The sequence below is a fragment of the Bos mutus genome, chromosome 12 (assembly GCF_027580195.1).
Source record: "Bos mutus isolate GX-2022 chromosome 12, NWIPB_WYAK_1.1, whole genome shotgun sequence".
Classification (NCBI taxonomy): Eukaryota; Metazoa; Chordata; class Mammalia; order Artiodactyla; family Bovidae; genus Bos; species Bos mutus.
In genome coordinates this window covers 13401235-13423078 of record NC_091628.1, presented here as the reverse complement: position 1 = coordinate 13423078, position 21844 = coordinate 13401235, and the positions used below count along the sequence as shown (strand labels likewise).

General features: G+C 46.8%; 1 protein-coding gene across 5 annotated transcripts in view; it reads left to right on the top strand.

The window, feature by feature from the left end:
* Positions 1-21844, top strand: part of ENOX1 (ecto-NOX disulfide-thiol exchanger 1) — a 687342-nt gene that overhangs the window by 558051 nt on the left and 107447 nt on the right. For all 5 annotated transcript variants that reach the window (XM_070380253.1, XM_070380256.1, XM_070380252.1 and 2 more), the window contains one exon: positions 13918-14102. In XM_070380253.1, the coding sequence (XP_070236354.1) occupies positions 13918-14102 (185 nt within the window). The remainder of the gene's footprint in view (positions 1-13917; positions 14103-21844) is intronic.

Genomic DNA, 21844 nt, shown 5'->3' with positions numbered 1-21844 from the left:
ATCAACACCATGTTAACAAAGCACTTGATATAAAACCACCTTCTCTCCCGAGTTCAATAAAAAGCTAGTAAGCAGAGAACTGCTTTCTCGGGGGAATTCTTTTCACCTTTCAGAAACAAAATATTTCATGCTAATTCCTGCTTAATTGGAGGGAAGTCATTTCTTTAAAATCATTGAATATGAGCTTGAAGTCTGTTCTGTCCCTGACCTTTCTAATTCAATCAAGGTCACCTTCTCAACTTGCCCAAACAGCACTACTTCTCAATTAGAAAAAGGGGCAGTGCTGTTTTAAAGCATTTAGCGTCCGATTAATTGTGCTGAACTGGGGCTTCAGCACTTGCAGAGGGATCCTAAGGCGTCACCAGTAAGAATAAAACATTGCTACCTGAAAAATTATCCCCATCAGAAACATCATTTTAATAAGCAAAGCAAGAACTGCTATTTGTGGGGATGTGAGAAGCATGATCATACTCGATATATAGTGGGTTTTAATATCCGAACAACTCTCTCTCAGGGAAAAATATGCTATAATTTAGCCATCCAGTCAGTTTATGAAACACACGCACTTTTCCCTGCCCAAGGACTCCAAGAAGATGAATGCCGAGGTTGTTAAAGCAGAATTTGGTCACACTCAAGCTCTAGGGATGAAAAGAAGTAATGGAAAGAGGTGTCCAGCTGAAGCCGTCTGGCTGGAGGAGAGAACTTTGAGTTTTGGAAATAAGTTTTTTGTTTGGCCACACCTCGTGGAATGTGGGATCTTCGTTCCCCGACGAGGGATCGAGCCTGCTGCAGTGGAGGCACAGAGTCCTAACCACTGGCCCACCAGGGAAGTCCCTGAAGATAAGTGTTTTAAAGGCTGCTTCTCATATTTCCTTCCCATTTTCTGGGCCTGATTGAGGGATGCCAACCTCACACTGATGCTCTTTTGAAGACCACCTCACCTGGGTGGTCAAACCATTAGAAAAGCTCTGAGAAAGTGGCCCACATGAGTGAGAATTGGTGTTGCTGGAAGAGAGATGTTGGATTCACCACAGAGTTCAGAAATAACTTTGAACCAGACAAGGTAAGAGGCCCCCAGAGGAAGTTTTGAGTTGTTTCCAGTGTGGCTCAGCCAGTGATGTCCCTTCTCCAAGCCTCAGCATTCTCAGCAGTAATATAAGGTTCATCCTAAGAGGGTTTCCTCAACTTTGTAAGAAATAACCAACTAAGGGTTTCCAAGGCATTTTGCAAGTGGTACCGTGACAAGGTGGAGAACAGATACCGCTGAACAATCACAGAAAGTGAAATGAGCGGTTCCCAGCCCTGGCTGTGAGTGGGAAGACCTGGGAAGCTTTGCACGACACCAGTGCCCAGAGGTTAATGCCCAGGTACATCTGTTATTACAGTACTCCTCAGGCAGGTCTGACGTACAAAGGATTGGAAACCACTGGCCCGTGACAGGAGAATTGGTGGCTGTCAATTATAGGTGGAAAAGAAGGTAAAAAAAGAGAGAGATTGTAAGGTAACAAACAGGGAGCTATACTCAGGGCTCTGTGGGGACATAGAGGGGTAGCATGAAGAGTAGGAGGTAGGGAGGTCCAAGAGGGAGGGGGATATATGTAAATGTATAACTGAGTCACTTGGTTGTACAGCAGAAACTAGCACAACTTTGTAAAGCAACTATACCCCAACTAAAAAGAGAGAAGAAGAGAATGAAAATGAAGTAGAAGATAAAAATGTTTAGTCGAGAGGAAGCAACTGAGATAGGCAACAATAAAGGACCAAAGAGAGAAGAAAGGGAGGTAGTTTATTTAAGTATGGCATGCATGATCCAGGTGGAGAATTCCCCCCATATCTGTGTGCGATGCACCCTAATAGCCCTCGGTTAATTGGGAAAAAAGACTAGCTGGGAGGAAAAAGAAAGTAGCCTGATGCAGAAAGATGGGATGAGGGCCAAGGACAGAGTTCTTGCTCTTCTCTGATGCTGGGAGAATGGCCAGCGACTGTTCTCTCATCCATCAGCGGTGAGAGAAGAAAGCAGGGCTGTCTGGGCCTTGGCCAAAGAGAAGGGCCTCGCAGGACCTACCGACCGGTCTGCGGAGAGCTCGCACGCAGGAAGGGTCTCCACTCCTCCCGTGAGACGCTGGTCCAAGGGCCCTCGGTCAAGGGCGATTAGTGCCGCCCCTGCCCCACCGGTGAGCACGAGGGTGCAGCCCAGCCTATCCTGGGTGCAGGCTGCAAACCCACTGCAGCCGCGATCTCTCCAGAAATATGCCCGCGAGAAAAAGTAATACACAACCACATCTAGTAGATCAGAGAAATGTGTTTTGGAGACACTGCCTGGAGGATTTATGAAAGCATTCAGTCACAATATCATCACGGGAAGGGCAGTAAGCAGCGTTCAGAGGAGCAGGGAGATAGATGAGCGAAGTGTGAGAAGGCAGAACAGAAGGCAGAAAATCCTGGAAAGCCATGCTGGACGGTACAAGCTTGAGAGGGGAAAAGTCTTTTCAGTAACAGAAGCCGTTAGGAAAAGGCTGAGAGAAAGCAGGTGTCAAAAAATAATGAAAGAAGCACAAGCCTGAAAGCACATTATGGAGAAACCAGGGATCTGGTCCCTAAAGGCTAGTGAAGTGGTCCTAAAACTTTGGCGTTAGAGTCACCCTCGAAGCTTGCTGAAATGCACAACCTCAGACCCCGTGTCAGAAGCTCAGATTCCGGGGGGGCTGGGGTGGGTCCAGGAACTCCCTTTCACGAGACACCGAGGTAGGACAGGCGGCGGCTGTGTGTGGAGCAAACTTGGACTGCTGGCTGGGCGACAGGTCATTCTGTGCTCCCCTGGTGGCTCAGCGGTAGAGAATCTGCCTGCAGCACGGAAGACACAGGTTCAATCCCTGGGTCGGGAAGATCCCCTGGAGAAGAAAACTGCAACCCTCTCCAGTATTCTTGCCTGGAGAATCCGTGGGTGGAGGAGGCTGGCGGGCTACAGTCCATGGGATCGCACAGAGTCAGACACGACTTAGTGGCACAGGGGTGCCAGTGTCATTCCACCTTGGTTATGTGTCTAGAGAAGGCGGTAGTCTCTTGCCCCGGTGCCAGACACAACATGTGAGCTTCAGCCGGTCTCAGCATTGGTGACGAGGCTCGTGTGGAGGGGATTCGCTGCCCACTGCTTCCCAGCAGCCTCGGTTCCTGTTCCTCAGACTGGGTTTATGCTCCGCACAAAACCTGAGGGGAGCCAGAGGCTTTCTTTTTAGCTCATCTGTGTTACCCCAGGTATTTGGTGTTTTAATAACCTTTTTGTGGAAAAGGCCACTCTTTCTTGTGAAGGATGGTGTCTAGGACTGAGCACACGCTTCACGTGGGCTGACCTCCACATTTCAGAGTGGGGTGTGTCTTGTGTGGTAGAAACCATCCATATAGAAAGAGTGTGTGTATGTGTGTGCGCGCGTGTGTATGTGCAGGGGGTTAGAACAAGTAGAAAAACATCACTCCTTGAGGGAAAGGTTTCTTGAAGAAAATTGGAAGTGACTGTTGGTTAAAAGGGAAAGAAATCTGCGGGTCGGGAGGAGAGCGAGGCGAGGAAGGGAGAGCAGTGAATGCCTTCAGGGAAAGGCTTGCTGTTTGAAGCTGTTCTCTCTGGAGAGACCAGCTGCGAGCGAGGGCGGAGCACCGTCCCCGGAGAGGGTGCCTAGGAGGCGAGGGCATGGCCAGGGTGGGGCCCTTGTTCCCGAAAACCTGCGTCCTTCTGGGACGGATATCGGTCTTAAGTCTGACGGCCTTAAAAAAGAAACCTTAAAGCTTTCAGAGATGGGGGGTGGTAAAAAGGTAGCTGTGTGTCTTGGAAATCAAAATAGAGACCGAAGGTGGAAAAGCAAACTGAAGTCCGATTTTAAAAGGGAGAGTTGGTGGAAATGCCGCTCTTGACGCGTCCGCTGTGGTGACTGCAGACGGGGCCCTCGGCAGCCCAGCCTCCTCCCCTCCCCGCGTCCATCTCGCCTTGTCGCTGGCACCGGCTCCTTGGGTCCACGGTGAACGTGATCCTCACGGCGGCGGCCCGCTCCCGAGTCCTGCAGCCTTTCGCAGCGTGAGCCTGCCTTCAAGGTCCAACCCGCCCCCCAGCAGCCCTCCTTTCCCAGCCTCTCCCTCTGTCCGACCACCACAGCATGGGGAGGGGAGAGCAGGTGCGGGACCCCCAGGCCCATCCATGCCTGTCTCATGTCCCCATCGCTGGGCACCGAGCCCCCGAGGTCAGGCAGGTGTGCTCGCCTAGCGCAGGTGAGGAGCTGAGCTTTGCTGGACTCTATGCCTCCCCGAGGACCCTTTTAAATGGCAGACTCACCCTGCTCCCTGCTCGTAGAAGAAACAGGCGTGCCTCTTTCTTTCACTTACTTCCCTCCAGGACAGTGAATGGGAGAGTTGGGGGTGGGGGTATCAGATATAGTAACGTTGATGGAAAAGCAGTGAGGTGTGAGGTCAGTTCTCAGCAGCGTCAGTGGCCCAGGGGCACAGCGTAGTCACGGCCACCAGCAGATCATGTCCTTAGGAGGAGGTCCGTGAACAGGGTCTTGGAAGATTGTTTTTTTTCTTTTCCCGAGTCACCTGCTGCCAGGTGTGCCTGCAGACTCGCACAAGCCATTATAATAACAGGATCCAGCTTACCTGCACTCTTCAAATTACCCTTATTCCACTGACCTCACACAAAGATGGAAATAGACACTGCATTGTGCTTCTGGTGAGCTCTCCCTAATCACCGCTAATGCACAGACGCTGCAAACAGAAAATGTTATGTCAATGCTAAGTTGTAATGATAATAATCCTGAAAACTGTAACAGAAGGAATTTCCGCCGGCAGTTGGAATAAGATTGCTGCTTCGGTGGCGATACAGGTGTTGCTGGAAAACAGATCGATTTTAGTTTGTTGGGAGCAGGAGAGGCTGTCTAGCAGGAGACTAGCTGCGAGGCAGGCGTCTGATGCTCCCCAGCCCTGTGCCAGGATGCTAGGAGGCATGCCGTGACACCAGCCCGAGGAGCCAGGGCTTTGTCCTGTCATCTGAGGGCCATCTGGTCCTTGTCCTGGACCTTTCTGAGCCCATTCAGACCAGGGGAATCTGTGGGAAGAGGGGTTTCTACCACCTTTCCTTCAGCTGAAGACACTTAGAAAGGCACAGCATAGGGGCGTTCAGATGGGTACGGTGTGCACTGGAACATCCTTCAGGACCGCAAGAGCAGCCTGAGCCCTTGGACCTGGCTGTCTTCATAGAGCCTTTTATTTAAAAAAAAAAATTGTATTGAAATACAGTTGGTTTACCATGTTGTGCTAGTTTCAGGTGTGCAAAAAGTGATTCAGTTATATATACATACATATATATATTGGAGAAGGGCATGGCAACCCATTCCAGTATTCTTGCCTGGAGAATCCCATGGACAGAGGAGCCTGGCAGGCTGTGGTCCATAGGGTAGCAAAAAGTCAGACACAACTGAAGCGACTTAGCACACACACAAGTGTGTGTGTGTGTGTGTGTATTCTTTTTTAGATTCTTTTCCATTATAGGTTATTACAAGATAGTGAATATTGTTCTTTGAGCTATACAGTAGGTCCTTGTTAGTTATCTATTTTCTGTATATTGGTGTACATGTTTTAATCCTAAACTCGTAATTTATCTCTCACCATCTCCCCTTTGGTAACCATAGCTTTTCTATGTCTGTGAGTCTATTTTGTAAATAAGCTTACTTTTTTTAAGATTCCGTATATAAGTGATACCTTATGATGTTGTCTCTGGCTTACTTAATTTACTGTGATAACTCTAGGTCCATGCATGTTGTTGCAAATGGCCATATTTCCTTCTTTTTTATGGTGGAGTAGTATTGCATTGTGTGTATATACCACATCTTCCTTATCCATTCATTTGTGATGGATGCTTAAGTTGCTTCCATGTCTTAGCTGTTGTAAGTAGTGCTGCTATGAACATTGGGTGCGTGTATCTTTTCAAATTAGAGTTTTCTGTGAGAGAAGAGTGGAGCTTAAGGAATCAGACCTCATCACTTAAGGCTATACTACAAAGCTACAATCATCCAAATAGTATGGCCTGGCACAAAAATAGACATATAGCACAATGGAACACCCCAGAGGCTCAGAAATAAAGCCATACACTTGTGGTCAAGTCAGGGAGCCTCACTAACTGGCCAAAACCCAGATGCTCAGTGGTTGGCAGCCTCAGTGCTGCTGTTTCATAGAAGAGGGACACAGCACAGAAGACAGGATCCCTGCCGAGTGGATCAAATCAAGCCTCAAGACTCTAGAATCCTTAGTTTAACTTCCACATGGCTTATTCCCAAACAACTCCTGCAGAAGATCCGTGGGTGTTTGTTTTAAAACAGTCTCATCCCCTCTGCCTCCATAACAGAGCCCCATTCCTGCGAACAGTCACCAAGCAGAGCCAGCAAAGCAGTGTTCGCCTCTGTTAGGAACAGAGCAGGCCCTGCAGCAGGGCCCCTGGTTTCCTTTTGCTCTCAAGCTGCAGCACTCGCTGTGCGAGGCCACCCCAGTGGCGTTACTTTGGGAGGTGCAGATGCTGGAGTTCCCCCTGCCGAGGATAAACCCTGCACCTCCAGCCAGCTGTGTAACCTCCACGTCTCTCAAATTTAGTCCTATCTCCTGGAAAAAAGAAATAATAGTCATATTTACTATGTCATGTTTCCACGAGGGCAGAAGGAGATTGTGTAAATCATCGGCTTAGGCATGTAACATCCTTAGCTATTACTACTGCTATTACTGTTTTCATTACTACTGCTATGCCTGCTGGTACTGTTGGTGAAAAAACCAGGGACAGGAAAGTGGTGGTGACTGTATCTTCTGCTCAGATCTCCCCGTTTTTATAAGGAGGTAGCTGGGGCATGGGGACAGGGCTGGGACAGGACTGCCTACCCTGGTGCAGAGCATGGGGCTGGGGCTCATTCAGAAGGTCAAGGAATGAAACCAGAAGGCCAGGCTGAGCCTGTGGTGCCCTCAGAAGTATTTGTCCAAACAAGCTAACTGTAGCCGCAGTTCAGAAGCCAAGGAGTAGATGGAGCCGTGGTCTGAGCTGCTGCTCTCCAATGTGGTCTCAGCCCCAGCAACATCAGCATCACGGGGAACTTGGAGGAATGCAGATTCTCAAGCCACATCCTTGACATAATCCCATTGGAAACTCTGGGGGAGGACCAAGAAATAACGTGTTAAACACACCTACTGGGAGTTTCTGATCCAAGCCAGTGTTTGGGAAACTGGGGTAGAATAGTGTCAGCTGCTCTACAGTTAAGTCCCAAAACTTCAAAGAAAAAAAAAGCTTGTTTATTGGGCACAGTTCAGTTCAGTCTCTCAGTTATGTCTGACTCTTTGCCACCCCATGAATCACAGCACACCAGGCCTCCCTGTCCATCACCAACTCCCAGAGTTCACTCAAACTCATGTCCATCGAGTCGGTGATGCCATCCAGCCATCTCATCCTCTGTCGTCCCCTTCTGCCCCCAGTCATTCCCAGCATTAGGGTCTTCTCCAATGAGTCAACTCTTCACATGAGGTGGCCAAAGTATTGGAGTTTCAGCTTCAGCATCAGTCCTTCCAATGAACACCCAGGACTGATCTTCTTTAGGATGGACTGGTTGGATCTCCTTGCAGTCTAAGGGACTCTCAAGAGTCTTCTCCAACATCACAGTTCAAAAGCATCAATTCTTCGGTGCTCAGCTTTCTTCACCGTCCAACTCTCAACATCCATACACGACCACTGGAAAAACCATAGCCTTGACTAGACAGACCTTTGTTGACAAAGTAATGTCTCTGCTTTTGAATATGCTATCTAGGTTGGTCATAACTTTTCTTCCAAGGAGTAAGCGTCTTTTAATTTCATGGATGCAATCACCATCCACAGTGATTTTGGAGCCTAGTAGAATCCAAAGCAGGTATTCTTGGTCCCTGGGCACCTTTCCTCCATGCAGTGATTCAGAGACCCAGGCCTGTTTCAGCAGCAAGAAGAGAATGAGGGATTGAGCAGAAGGCACATCTCACACCCCTCACGCTGCATCCGTGAAAACCAGTCAGATGGCAGTGCCTGGCCCGGTCACCCCTCAAGAATGAGCTTCACCAAGCAGAGAAAAGCATGACATAGCGTGGTATCTGTGCCACAGCAGAGCAACTGGACACCCCAGGCGCCCTTCAAGAAGAAGAGCAGACGCAGAGAGGCAGATGGAGCCTGGTCCCTAGGTGCCCAGGTCTGTGGGAGCTGGAAGGCAAACAAATACGGCAGCCATGTCTTCCAGGTCTCAGACCCATCCCGTCATCCTGGGCTCTGGACCTGTTAGCACAAGTGCTTGTATCGGTCGCAGCTGATGAAATCCTTGGAAGCGATGCTCTTTGCACACGAGGAGGCGATGCACAGCTCAGCAGCGTCCTCCTGCCATTCCAGGAGGACAGCTGGAAGAGGGGAGGGAGGGACATTAAACACAGAGTCCCCCAGTGACACCAAGTTCTCAAGAAATCCAGATATTGTTAGAAACAATATGTTATAGTGTTTGATTATTTAGTTACATCTTGCCTGAGCAGGAAAAAGATATTAACATACTGTCAGCTTACTGGGACATAACCCAAAATAACTTACATATTTCCATAGAGTGCTAATTATTTTTCTGAGGCTGGCTCAGGCTGCTAAGAGAGAGATTTCAAGGCTTTCACCAGATTATTTACTTAAAGAAGTTAAGCATGCCATTATCTGTTCCCATGGAAACACAGTAAGTAATAGAGGAGTCGGAAGAGGAGGTCACTCTGACCATAATTAATATGAAGAATACTGGTTTGTATAGGATCTAGTCAAGGGTGCAGGGAGGTGCTGTAATGCCTTTAAGCCTCGTTTACAGTGATGCAATTCAATCTTTGGATCAACTTTGATACGCTTTGGTTAATTTTAGTAGTCTAGTGCTAATTTTTGAAATGGAATTTAATCTTGTTTAACAGGGTTTTTCCAGTGTCTTTATTTCTGTTTTGATCCAACCAGAAAATCCCTGTAACAGAATTTTCCTAAGGTCCTGAGCAAGGATAAGCTGATGCCTGCATTGGCTTTACCTCGTGGAGGTCACAGCTCCCTGCATGTGGCTTCACACAGCTGATTGGTGAATGAATGAATGATGATCTGAGACACCCTTGGATACAGCAGCGCTTTTCCCTGGTGTCTCAGCTGGTAAAAAATTCACCTGTAACGCAGGAGACCTGGGTTCAATTTCTGGGTCAGGAAGATCCGCTAGAGAAGGGATAGGATACCCACTCCAATGTTCTTGGGCTTCCCTTGTGGCTCAGATGGTAAATAATCTGCCTGCAACACAGGAGACCTGGGTTCGATCCCTGGGTTGGGAAGATACCCTTGACAAGAGAACGGCTACCCACTCCAGTATTCTGGTCTGGAGAATTCCATGGACTGTGTAGTCCATGGGGTCACAAAGAATCGGACACGACTGAGCAACTTTCACTTAAACTCACCAAAGCAAAATTCAGTTATGTTCAGAATAGTTTACATTTAAAGTGTCTCACTGTATTCTTTTTCTTTAAATTTTATTGAAAGTCAGTAATCCACATGTTCAATATTCTATTTGTTGCAACACAGTGCATACGCCACAGGAATTCCTACAAAAAGATGCCTAGTGTCATTTTATTTTTAATCCTGCTTATTTGAATGGTAGGTTTGTTGCCATTTGTATTGTAATCGAATGTAATTCAAGGGTAAATTTTATCCTGGAAGCTTCATTATACATTTTCAAAACTGTTTAATGCAGTATCCTAGAAAAAAAAAGAGAGGAAAAGGTAGACCTTTCAAGTTTCTGCATTTTGAATATACCGAGAAATGATATTAACTTAGAAATGATTAGGATTTTTTGTTTCCTTTGGAGCCGTGGTCCAAGAAACATAATCTAACTTCTTCCAGGAAGCCTCATCTGAGGGGCGGATCCATGCAGCATGATGCTGAAAAATGTTTACAAACAGGTGGCCAGAAGTTAAGTGGAGTCAATAGACAATTTCTCACCCTTTATAAAATAACCACTTTGCAGCCACATGAGAAACCAAGATTTTTTTTGCAGATATCAGGCTTGAAATCACTTAATAAGGAATGTAAATCAGTTATATGCCCCAATTATATAAATGTTGATGGGGTTGGCTATGGTATTGATTTGGGGGGAGGGGAGTGGGGGATGAGAGTGGATAGTTACACCTGCTGGATTTTTTTTTTTCATCTTTTTTAATATGATGATATCACATGCCTATTCCAGAAATGCTAACGACGTTGTATCCTACTTGGCAGGAGCAGTGGTCACTCAGCTCAAGCCAAGAGTAAGAGCTGTCAGCTGTGCCATTCTAAGAGAAGTCCTAAAATAATGGATGGTGCACTTCCCTCTATGTATTTATGTTCAGACAATTTATTTAAATAACGTTGCTGGCACATGCTTTATAGCTGCTTGCATTTTGCTACCCAGATTTCAGCATATCTTGCAGACTCGGCAATTCATTTGGAAAATGTAATTTCCATCTCTGCATACTAATCGATTTCTTCACGAACACCTGCTATCAGTTATGATAATAAAAATGCCACTCTGAACTGAGAAGGGGCCAAATGGAGCTTCCTAAGGAAATGACTTAAGTGTCTTTGAATGCTACTAAATGTAGTAATGTGCTTCTGTAGCACCAACACTTTTTCTGTCATTTGCGTTTTCTCTAATTTTGCCCTATTACAACATCCCTCTCTTAAATGATGCCTGGTAACCATTTCCCTAGGGTTGGTAAACTGAGTTGTCAGGGTGTGTGTCAGGGTGTGGACAGGACCTGAGGCGGTATAGTGTTGGGCCGCACCATGTTTAAAAAACCACCAGCTCGTACTCTGGGCTCCCCTGGTGGCTCAGCAGTAAAGAATCTGCCTGCAATGCAGGAGTCACAGGTTCCATCCCTGGATCGGGAAGATCCCCTGGAGGAGGGCATGGCAACCCGCTCCAGTATTCTTGCCTGGAGAGTCCCATGGACAGAGGAGCCTGGGGGGCCACGGTCCAGAGAGTTGCAGAGTCAGACACGGCTGAAGCGACTTAGCACACATGCACACACTCAGCCCATACTCCAAGGTGGACCCTGGGTCGTTTCTGATTTATGAGTCAGTCCCTGAAAACTGTAAAACTGGCAGTTTCTGGGGTTTGCACATACATATACAGCAAATAAAATTTCCTTTACTCATCCTCTTCAGCCTCCAGTTCATTCCATGCACCATTGCCAAACCCATCTTCCTAAATCACCAATTTCGTCACATCTTCCACTGCCAGGCACCTTCAGCAGTGCTCAGCTGGCCGCCCCGTTGGCCCAGCGGTCCAGCTGGCCTCCGTCCCCTCTCATCATGCAGCACGGCTCACCTTTCTCTCACTGCTTCCAGACGGACTCTTGCACTTTTGGTCAAGCTTCTCTGCTTCCTGCCCGGAGTAGTCTGCCTTCCCATCTCTGGGTTTTGCTTCAGCTCTTGTTCCTGACTGAGACGCCCTTCACCAGTTCATGGGCTTTCAGCCTTCAAAGCCCTCCTTTATTATTCCCATCTGCTTTTTCCTTTCTCTCCTCTGAATTCCTGTAGAATGGATTCCCCTGTCATACACCCTGACACTAAGTTGGTCGCTCATGTATTTATCCAACCAGTATTTTTTGAGTGCCACAGTGGGCTTCCCAGGTGGCACTGGTGGTATAGAACCCACCTGCCAATACAGGAGATGTAAGAGACGTGGGTTCAGTCCCTAGGTGGGGAAGATCCCCTGGAGGAGGGCATGGCAACCCACTCCAGTATTCTTGCCTAGAGAATCCCATGGACAGAGGGGCCTGGTGGGCTACAGTCCGTGGGTTTGCAAAGAGTCAGACACAACTGAGCAACTTAGCACATAGCATACATGTCAGGCATTAGCCTCTTCTCTCTTCCTTTGAGTACATTCCTTTCACACTTATAGGTATCTGTTGTATGTCAAGCTCTTTGAGAGGAGAGACATACTCTGTCTCCTTATTTTGTGATCCAAGAGGCCCAGACAGGCTCCGGCACAGAGTGCATATGCAGTGAATGCTCGTTGACTAGTTGATCCCTGATGGTTTGAGGTAGGGAATTTTCTGGTTAATTGCATGTTCTATTTGATTAGTCTTTCAGTGTGTACTATATACATCATCAATTTTACAAAGTAGAATGCCATAAAACACTCAACTATTAAACCACTATTGATGTGATTTGATGGTGGTTATTTGAGGAGAGAGCTCAGTGGGTTTTCAGAACAACTCTGTTCACATCTGTCACCTCTTCATGGTGGAACTGTGACCTGAGAGGCTGACCTTGATCTGGCTTTGGAACTGGGGGATTGTTGGGGAGGGGGTGGAAATGATCCTCGACCAAGAACCTGCTGGAGCGAGGTTCCACACCATGTCCTTACAAACCAGAAGTCACGTCTTTAAAGAAGCTTCTGATAACAGACTTTTGAAATATCTCCCCTTTTATCTTGCTTACAAAAGTAGTGAATGGATTTTCTGAAGGAGGCAGAGAAAGTATGGGAGACTGGTAAAAAAAAAAAAGAGAGAGAGAATTGGGGGCTCTTTTAAAATAATCTGTTCAGAACTAAACCCATTGGGCTGGCAGAATAGCCCAGTGACTGGGAGCAGAGACTCTGGAGCCTGACCTGGGATTTTTTTTTTTTTTTTTCCTGACCTGGGTTTGAAGGCTGTTGATGGTACTTTCTCTGTGAAATCAGACAAGTTCTGTAACATCCATGTACCTCATTTTTTCTCATCTGTAAAGCGGAGTAATAAGAACAGCACCCACATCAGAAGCTGATGGGGGAGATGGAGTGAGTGAGTGTGGGGTCCAGCGTCTGTTACATTGTGAGAGCTCAGAAAGCTATTGTGATTGCTGCGGAGACCACCAAGTAGTCAGCTAGAGACGAAGGAAGGGAGTCCCCATCCTCAGTTTTCCTTGGTCCCATTCACTCTTCTGTATTCCACTTCAGTTACTTTTGGAGTCGTGAGATGTGTAAGGCCCTGAATTACCCGTCCCGGTTTCTCCATCGGGTGGGGAGGTGAGTGAGCTCTGAGCCCCCCACTTCGGGTTTCAGGAAGGAGTAGGGTAGGAGACTGTTGGTGAAACAGATGAAACCAGGTCTCCGTCCTGAGAGGAGTTAGAAGGAGCTAACAGGCTTGTGCAGTCTGTCCTGGCAGTTCAGCGGGAAGGAACGGTGTGTGGATCCATCCCCGCCACCTTCCCCTGGGTGGCTGTGGCTGCATGCCTCCACCTGGGGACCACGAATGACGTGAACATGGCCCTCCAGGGAGCTGAGCCATCCTGCCAAAAGGGAGAGGGCAGTCACAAGGCAGACAGAGTGTCTGCCTGGAATTCTGAGCGCTTTCATCACCACCAACCCAGATCAGTTTTTAAGAGGGAGCCTAGGGTCGGGGCAGGGGTCAGGAGACAAGAATTCAGAAGGAATTCATCCTGTACCCACAGGCACCCATAAGATGGGACAGACAGAATAGCTAACACATTCCCAAAGAAGTGAGCTGCAAAATAAGGCAGCACCAGCCATAAAATGAAGCAGCGCCCCACGGTAGGGCATTTAAGTTTGGCACAAAGGTGACGAATCAGAGTGAGGGGGGACTCCCCTGGCCATCCAGTGCCGGAGGTGTGAGTTCGATCCCTGGTGGGGGAGCTTAGATCCCACATGCCTTGCACCAAAAAACCAAAACATAAGACAGAAGCAATACTGTAACCAATTCCATAAAGACTTTTAAAATGGTCCACATCAACAACAACAACAAAAATTAGAAAATAAAAAATTGGGGTGCAAGGCTCCCTTTAGCACTGAAGGCCCTCCATCTCAGCGAGACGGTTACTCACTTGAACTTGTTCTGTCTGCCCCGCAGCCCTGGCCGCCCAGGCCTACGCACTTAAAGAGGAGAATGACAGCCTCCGATGGCAGCTGGACGCCTACAGGAACGAGGTAGAGCTGCTGAAGCAGGAGAAGGAGCAGCTGTTTCGGACGGAGGAAAACCTGACCAAGGACCAGCAGGTGCAGTTCCTGCAGCAGACGATGCAAGGCATGCAGCAGGTACCTGCGCCTCTGCTCGGAGAGCAAGGGGCACGTGTGCTCAGGGGACGGGGGTGGCGGGAAGCTGGAGGAGAAAAAAGGACAGCAGAAAAGCTGAGTGGTGGGATCAGGAAAGTCCCGATGATGTTTTGTGGGAGGAGAGGGTCTGGGGAGAAGCCACACAAAGAAATAGGTTGCAGTATCAATAACTACACCCTCCAGGTGGGAAACAAAGAGAATCTAAGGCATTGAAAGCTCCACACGGGAAATGTAGCCCCCTGGCAAATGGTTAGAAAATCCGTGCCCATCACAACACCAGCGTTGTGTAATCTTAGAACGTCTCCACTTACAAGCAAGCAGACTGATTTTTATAAAAGCGTGGCGAGTTTGTTTTCGAGATCGATGAACGTGTAAACTGTTTTTATTTCCTCTTCTCCCGGGTGATACTTAAGATGTAGACTGGTTTTTTGGAAACACTCTGTATTTCAGAAATGTTTGCTGTCGGGTTGGATGAAAGACTGGAATTCAGGGCGATGGGCAGCTTCAGAAAGAGGCCAACGTCTCTGCTTTTTGTTAAAGAGCCACGGGCTTCAGTTTGGCACATTCAGATTAAATCTGGATCTTTCCAGCTAGTGTAAGAAAGAAACAGAAGTGATGGGCTCTGTAGGAAGGAGAAGGAACATGAACTATGGGGAACGAGGGCTCAAGGGCTGGGATAACCTGGGCACTGGCTGCAGAGGGTCAAAGAGTCATACCTAGATTTATATCTGGAAACATCGATTGATGTGTGACGCACTTAAGGGCTTTGGGCCTTTGAGTTATCTTAGAATAAATATAGCTGAAATTATCATCATACAAGTGTACTTGTGTTACTCCTGAATATATCAATTTAACCTCTCCTTTCTAGGGGGGAGGAATAAAGATTGTTTTTCGTTAAATGGGGGAAATACAAGCAGGCTGATAGAAAATGATGGAGTGAGTAGGATATTTTTTCAAATTCCCCCATCTGTATTGACTGCTGTCTAAGAGCAGGAGCCTGAATTGCCTACAGAAGTGTCTTAAAGATGAGAGGTAACTGCTGCTGAAACCTTCGCCAAAAACAGGTTGCAGTATCAAGGGAGGGAAAAAATAATTGAGAGGAAGGGACGTGAGAGAGAAGCGCAGATCAGGATGTAAACAAGTTAATGACCAAGTCACAGAAATCCTGTCTTAAGCATCTCCTGCCATTTAAAAGCAGTTCTGCCGTCTTGGCTTTGAGTCCTGACTCGCTGATGTTCACAGTGTGTGTTAGACAAATCAGCGAGATTCAGAGGTCAGAGCCAGCCAGGAAAATGTTATTACAGGTGGGGCTCGGGCCCCCGCACTTGAAAATTGGTGTAACAGCTGCCATGCGGGGCTCCTGGGGTTGTCCATCTGTCCCCATCGGGGGGTGTGCGGTGCCTTTGCCAAGAGGAGCGTCTGGCCATTTCTCCGAGGACCATGACGCCAGATCTAGCCGGCAAGCTACTATCTCCTATCTCCTGCAACGGGGCCCTCTTTTCCTCTAAAGAAAGGTGACCCTGGTTGCTTGAAAAGTGGATCAAAACCTTGAAGGCGGCTGAAGTTTCAAACGTGAGAGAAGTCAGGAGGCAGGGTGGGCTGGCCCATCAGGAAGAAGCATGCTCTGGTCCACACTGGTCCACTGTGCTGGGCATCCTCACTGAGCTCCAGCCCCTTAAAGGGACAGTTCTCCTCTTGCAGCCTCTTACACGTTTGCAGAATCTCCTTGTCCGTAGAAAGCGTCCTTTCCTATGTTTGTGTTGTTTGGGGGGCAGGGGAGTTTTGTTTGGAGGTCTGTCTTGGTTTCTTCTGGTTTGGTCTAAATCACAGAAAGTTATGGTCACAGTTGTAGGCCTAGAAGTGCACGACCAGGTTGCTGGCAAAGTTGGTTGGTTCCCTGTGGGACCCAAGGGAGTGTCTGCTCTCTTCTCTCCCCTGGCTTCTGTGGGTTTGCTGGCAAGCTTTGTGCTTCCTCGGCTTGTAGACGCATCACCCCGCTCCCTGCCTTCATCTTCACATGACCTTCTCCTTGTGTGTGTGCCGGGGTCACAATCTGTACAGGGTTAAGGGGCCCACACTATTAAAATATGACTTCATCTTAACTCATAACACCTGCACGGATTCTGTTTCCATAAGTTTGCATTCTGAAGTACAGATGTTTGGGACATCACCATATAGATTTGGTGGTGGTGGTTGTTCAGTCGCCAAGTCACATCCGACTCTTTGCAACCTCCTGGACTGCAGCACACCAGGCTTTCCTGTCCCTCACCGTCTCCCAGAGTTTACTCAAGTTCATGTCCATTAAATTGGTGATGCCATCCAACCATCTCATCCTCTGCCACCCACTTCTTCTTCTGCCTTCAATCTTTGCCAGCGTCAGGGTCTTTTCCAATGAGTCAGGTCTTCACATCAGGTGGCCAAAGTATTGGAGCTTCAGCTTTGGCATCAGTCCTTCCAAAGAGTATTCAGGGTTGATTTCCTTTAAGGTTGACTGGTTTGATCTCCTTGCTTTCCGAGGGATTCTCAAGACTCTTCTTTAGCACCACAATTTGAAACCATCAGTTTTCAGCACTTTTTCTTCTTTATTGTCCAGCTCTCACATCTGTACGTGACTCTAAATTTGGAGGGGGGCACAATTCCATCAGCAGCACACATAGAGGAGATGTCAAAATTTGTTGAATGGAAGAAAGAAGGGACAGAGCTACAGGGGCAAGAACTAGCCCAGTGCCTCTGGGGGACTCTGGGATCTTGGAAAGAGCAGGGCAGGGTGTGGGGAGAACTGATGCCCCAGGGGTCCATGTAGCACCTCCTTAGCACGTGAGACGACTAGGTCAGTGGCAGCAGGTACAGTTTTCATTCTCACTGGCCCTTAGGTGGACCCATGGTGATTATTGTGGAACACATCTTTAATAGAGTTTTTAAATGTGTGTGCTTCTTAAGAGTCATCTTCCTACCTTACTCACTTTGAATGAATTCCTACAACCTGTCGATTTGAGCCCCACTGTGAAGAATTCTCCTAACTTTAAAACCCACCCTCAGTCTGCCTGCTGTCCACTTTATAAATCAGAAAATAATCACCTCCCAGGAAAGTCAGCAGATAGAGGAGGGTGTTGGTCTCTCACGTGTTACTGTCTTAGCAATCCATCTAGGGAAAATTATTCTGCAATAAACAAAACAATATAAACAGCCTTACTAGCCTTAGGACTAGCATACAGTTTTTAGAACTGCCTTCAAGTTTAGCTGGAAAGTTGCTTACCTTTCTTCTTTCCATCCCTGAAGGATGTGTTCACTGACTTCACATAGTTTCTCATGAGTTCATGCAGGAAATACGGGCAGGGTTTGGAAAAGTGAAAAAAAGCCTCAGGTGAATTTGGGTGTTTCTCAGTCTTCCTCCTGCCCTGCATGTGAGTCACAGTTTCGTATTAGAGGTTTCACACAAAATGAAGTAATAGTTGGTATCCATGGCAACACGATAGCCTTTACCTGATCTGAAGCTGGTGACAAAGTTAACCAGTCTCTGCCATGGGGAGAGTGAGGTTGTGGGCTTTTGTTTGTATCTTTAGGTATCCAAGGAAAGCATATCCATACTTGAAATTCTTACTTATCTTCAGGTTACCACACTGAAGTGTTTTCTTGGGTTTATCGAAGTAAAATTTACGCACAGTGAAAAAGACTATTTTCAGGGTTCTGTGAGTCACTGCCACAATCAGTATATGAAACAATTCTATCACCACCAGCACCCCCAAATTCTCTCATGCCCCTTTTTAGTCCACCCCACTCCTCGGAACCACTGACTTGTTTTCTGCCTTCCTGGTTCTGCCCTTTCAAGGAAGTCATATAAGTGGAGTCATGGTGTATATACTTCCCAGGGGCACTAGTGGTAAGGAGCCCACCTGCCAATACAGGCTGACGTAAGAGACGCTCGATCCCTGCGTCGATCCCCAGGTTCGATCCCTGGCTCGGGAAGATCCCCTGGAGAAGGAAATGGAAACCCACTCCAGTATGCTTGCCCCAGAAATCCCATGGACAGAGGAGCCCAGCAGGCTACAGTCCAGAGGGCCGCACAGAGCTGGACACAACCGAAGTAGCTGAGCACTTGGACAGGATGTACAGCCTCTTGAGTCTGGCTCTTGTCCCTCAGCATGATGGATTTGTGAGGCATCCGTATTGCTGGGTGTGTCTGCTGTTCATTCTCTCTATGCTGAATGGTATTCCATTGTGAGGAAGGGCCATACTTGGTTTGTCTAGTCACCAGTTAATGGACATTCGGACGGTGTCCTGTTTGAAGCCAATGTGAATAAATCTGTTATAAACATTCCGTTTACAGGCTTTTTGTTTGGACATAATTTTTTCATCTCACTTGGGTAAATATAGAATTGCTGGGTCATATGGTGTGTTTGACTTTTTAAGAAACTGCTAAACTGTTTTCCAGAATGTCTTTCCTGATGTGCATTCCCGAAAGATTACATGAGAATTCCAGCATCCTTGTCAGCCAGCACTTGGAGTGGCCAGTTAGTTTTGTTTTATTCTTTTTTTAGTCACTATAAGCAGTGTATAGCTCCATACAGTCAACAAAAACAAGACCGGGAGCTGACTGTGGCTCAGATCATGAACTCCTTATTACCAAATTCAGACTTAAATTGAAGAAAGTAGGGAAAACCACTCGACCATTCAGGTATGACCTAAATCAAATCCCTTATGATTATACAGTGGAAGTGAGAAATAGATTTAAGGGCCTAGATCTGATAGATAGAGTGCCTGATGAACTATGGACTGAGGTTCGTGACATTGTACAGGAGACAGGGATCAAGACCATCCCCATGGAAAAGAAATGCAAACAAGCAAAATGGCTGTCTGGGGAGGCCTTACAAATAGCTGTGAAAAGAAGAGAAGCAAAAAGCAAAGGAGAAAAGGAAAGATATAAGCATCTGAATGCAGAGTTCCAAAGAATAGCAAGGAGAGATAAGAAAGCCTTCCTCAGTGATCAATGCAAAGAAATAGAGGAAAACAACAGAATGGGAAAGACTAGAAATCTCTTCAAGAAAATTAGAGATACCAAGGGAACCTTTCATGCAAAGGTGGGCACAATAAAGGACAGAAGTGGTATGGACCTAACAGAAGCAGAAGATATTAAGAAGAGATGGCAAGAATACACAGAAGAACTGTACAAAAAAGATCTTCATGACCCAGATGATCACGATGATGTGATCACTGACCTAGAGCCAGACATCCTAGAATGTGAAGTCAAGTGGGCCTTAGAAAGCATCACTATGAACAAAGCTAGTGGAGGTGATGGAATTCCTGTTGAGCTATTTCAAATCCTGAAAGATGATGCTGTGAAAGTGCTGCACTCAATATGCCAGCAAATTTGGAAAACTCAGCAGTGGCCACATGACTGGAAAAGGTCACTTTTCATTCCAATCCCAAAGAAAGGCAATGCCAAAGAATGCTCAAACTACCACACAATTGCACTCATCTCACATGCTAGTAAAGTAATGCTCAAAATTCTCCAAGCCAGGCTTCAGCAATATGTGAACTGTGAACTTCCTGATGTTCAAGCTGGTTTTAGAAGACGCATAGGAACCAGAGATCAAATTGCCAACATCCACTGGATCATCAAAAAAGCAAGAGAGTTCCAGAAAAACATCTATTTCTGCTTTATTGACTATGCCAAAGCCTTTGACTGTGTAGATCACAAGAAACTGTGGAAAATTCTGAAAGAGATGAGAATACCAGACCACCTGACCTGCCTCTTGAGAACTCTGTATGCAGGTCAGGAAGCAACAATTTAGAACTGGACATGGAACAACAGACTGGTTTCAAATAGGAAAAGGAGTTCGTCAAGGCTGTATATTGTCACCCTGCTTATTTAACTTATATGCAGAGTACATCATGAGAAATGCTGGATTGGAAGAAGCACAAGCTGGAATCAAGATTGCCGGGAGAAATATCAATAACCTCAGATATGCAGATGACACCACCCTTATGGCAGAAAGTGAAGAGGAACTAAAAAGCCTCCTGATGAAAGTGAAAGTGGAGAGTGAAAAAGTTGGCTTAAAGCTCAACATTCAGAAAACTAAGATCATGGCATCTGGTCCGATCACTTCATGGGAAATAGAGGGGGAAACAGTGGAAACAGTGTCAGACTTTATTTTTTGAGGCTCCAAAATCACTGCAGATGGTGACTGCAGCCATGAAATTAAAAGACACTTAGTCCTTGGAAGGAAAGTTATGACCAACCTAGATAGCATATTCAAAAGCGTAGACATTACTTTGTCAACAAAGGTTCGTCTAGTCAAGGCTATGGTTTTTCCAGTGGTCATGTATGGATGTCAGAGTTGGACTGTGAAGAAGGCTGAGTGCCAAAGAATTGATGCTTTTGAACTGTGGTGTTGGAGAAGACTCTTGAGAGTCCCTTGGACTGCAAGGAGATCCAACCAGTCCATTCTCAAGGAGATCAGCCCTGGGATTTCTTTGGAAGGAATGATGTTGAAGCTGAAACTCCAGTACTTTGGCCAGCCCATGGGAAGAGTTGACTCATTGGAAAAGACTCTGATGCTGGGAGGGATTGGGGACAGGAGGAGAAGGGGACAACAGAGGATGAGATGGCTGGATGGCATCACTGACTCGATGGACATGAGTCTGAGTGAACTCTGGGAGTTGGTGATGGACAGGGAGGCCTGGCGTGCTGCGATTCATGGGGTCGCAAAGAGTCGGACACGACTGAGCGACTGAACTGACTGACTGAAGCAGTGTATAGTAGTATCTTTTTATGGTTTTAACCACAGTTTCATTAAGTAGGATTTGTGTTCTACTTCATGAGAATAAGTCAGTTTGTCATATTTCTAAATAAGCAACTTAATCAGAATTCTTTTTGAAGCCATGTGTAAGTCCTATAGGATGGTAAATATTTAGATAACAACAGGATACCATTATAAGCTGCCGGTCCTAAAACTGTGAGTGACTGCTGCTGCTGCTGCTGCTAAGTCGCTTCAGTCATGTCCAACTCTGTGTGACCCCAGAGATGGCAGCCCACCAGGCTCCCCCGTCCCTGGGATTCTCCAGGCAAGAACACTGGAGTGGGTTGCCATTTCCTTCTCCAATGCATGAAAGTGAAAAGTGAAAGTGAAGTCTCTCAGTTGTGTCAGACTCCTAGCGACCCCATGGACTACAGCCTACCAGGCTCCTCCATCCATGGGATTTGCCAGGCAAGAGTACTGGAGTGGGTTGCCATTGCCTTCTCCATGTGAGTGACTAATGACGGTTATATCAGAAGGCTCCCTCATACACACTGAATTTCAGCCAATGCTATTTAATACTGTTAACAAATGTCATTGAAGACCAACTGTCTTGAGACCAGCTGTCTTAAGGCCAATGGTTTATTGGCCCACATAGAACTCTGTTACGCTTTTGGCTTGACATTGGTAAAGACCAGGGCTAGTCAGCTGTCTTGACAGCTTTCAGCAAAAGAGACCGGGGCAGGGGAATTGGGAAAAGAGTCCTATTACGATCAACACTATTTCAGAAATTAAATAACAATTTTTTTCCCCACTTTATGCTTAAAGAGGAGCATATGTGGAAATCTCTGTATATGTATTACAACTCCTAATCTAGACTAATCGTGCAGAAGAGGGCAAAGAAATACAATAACGTCACTCTCCTAAAATACAACGTAACCCCAGCGAGTTTTGCCAAATCATCAAGGATTGGTTTGTGGGATATGT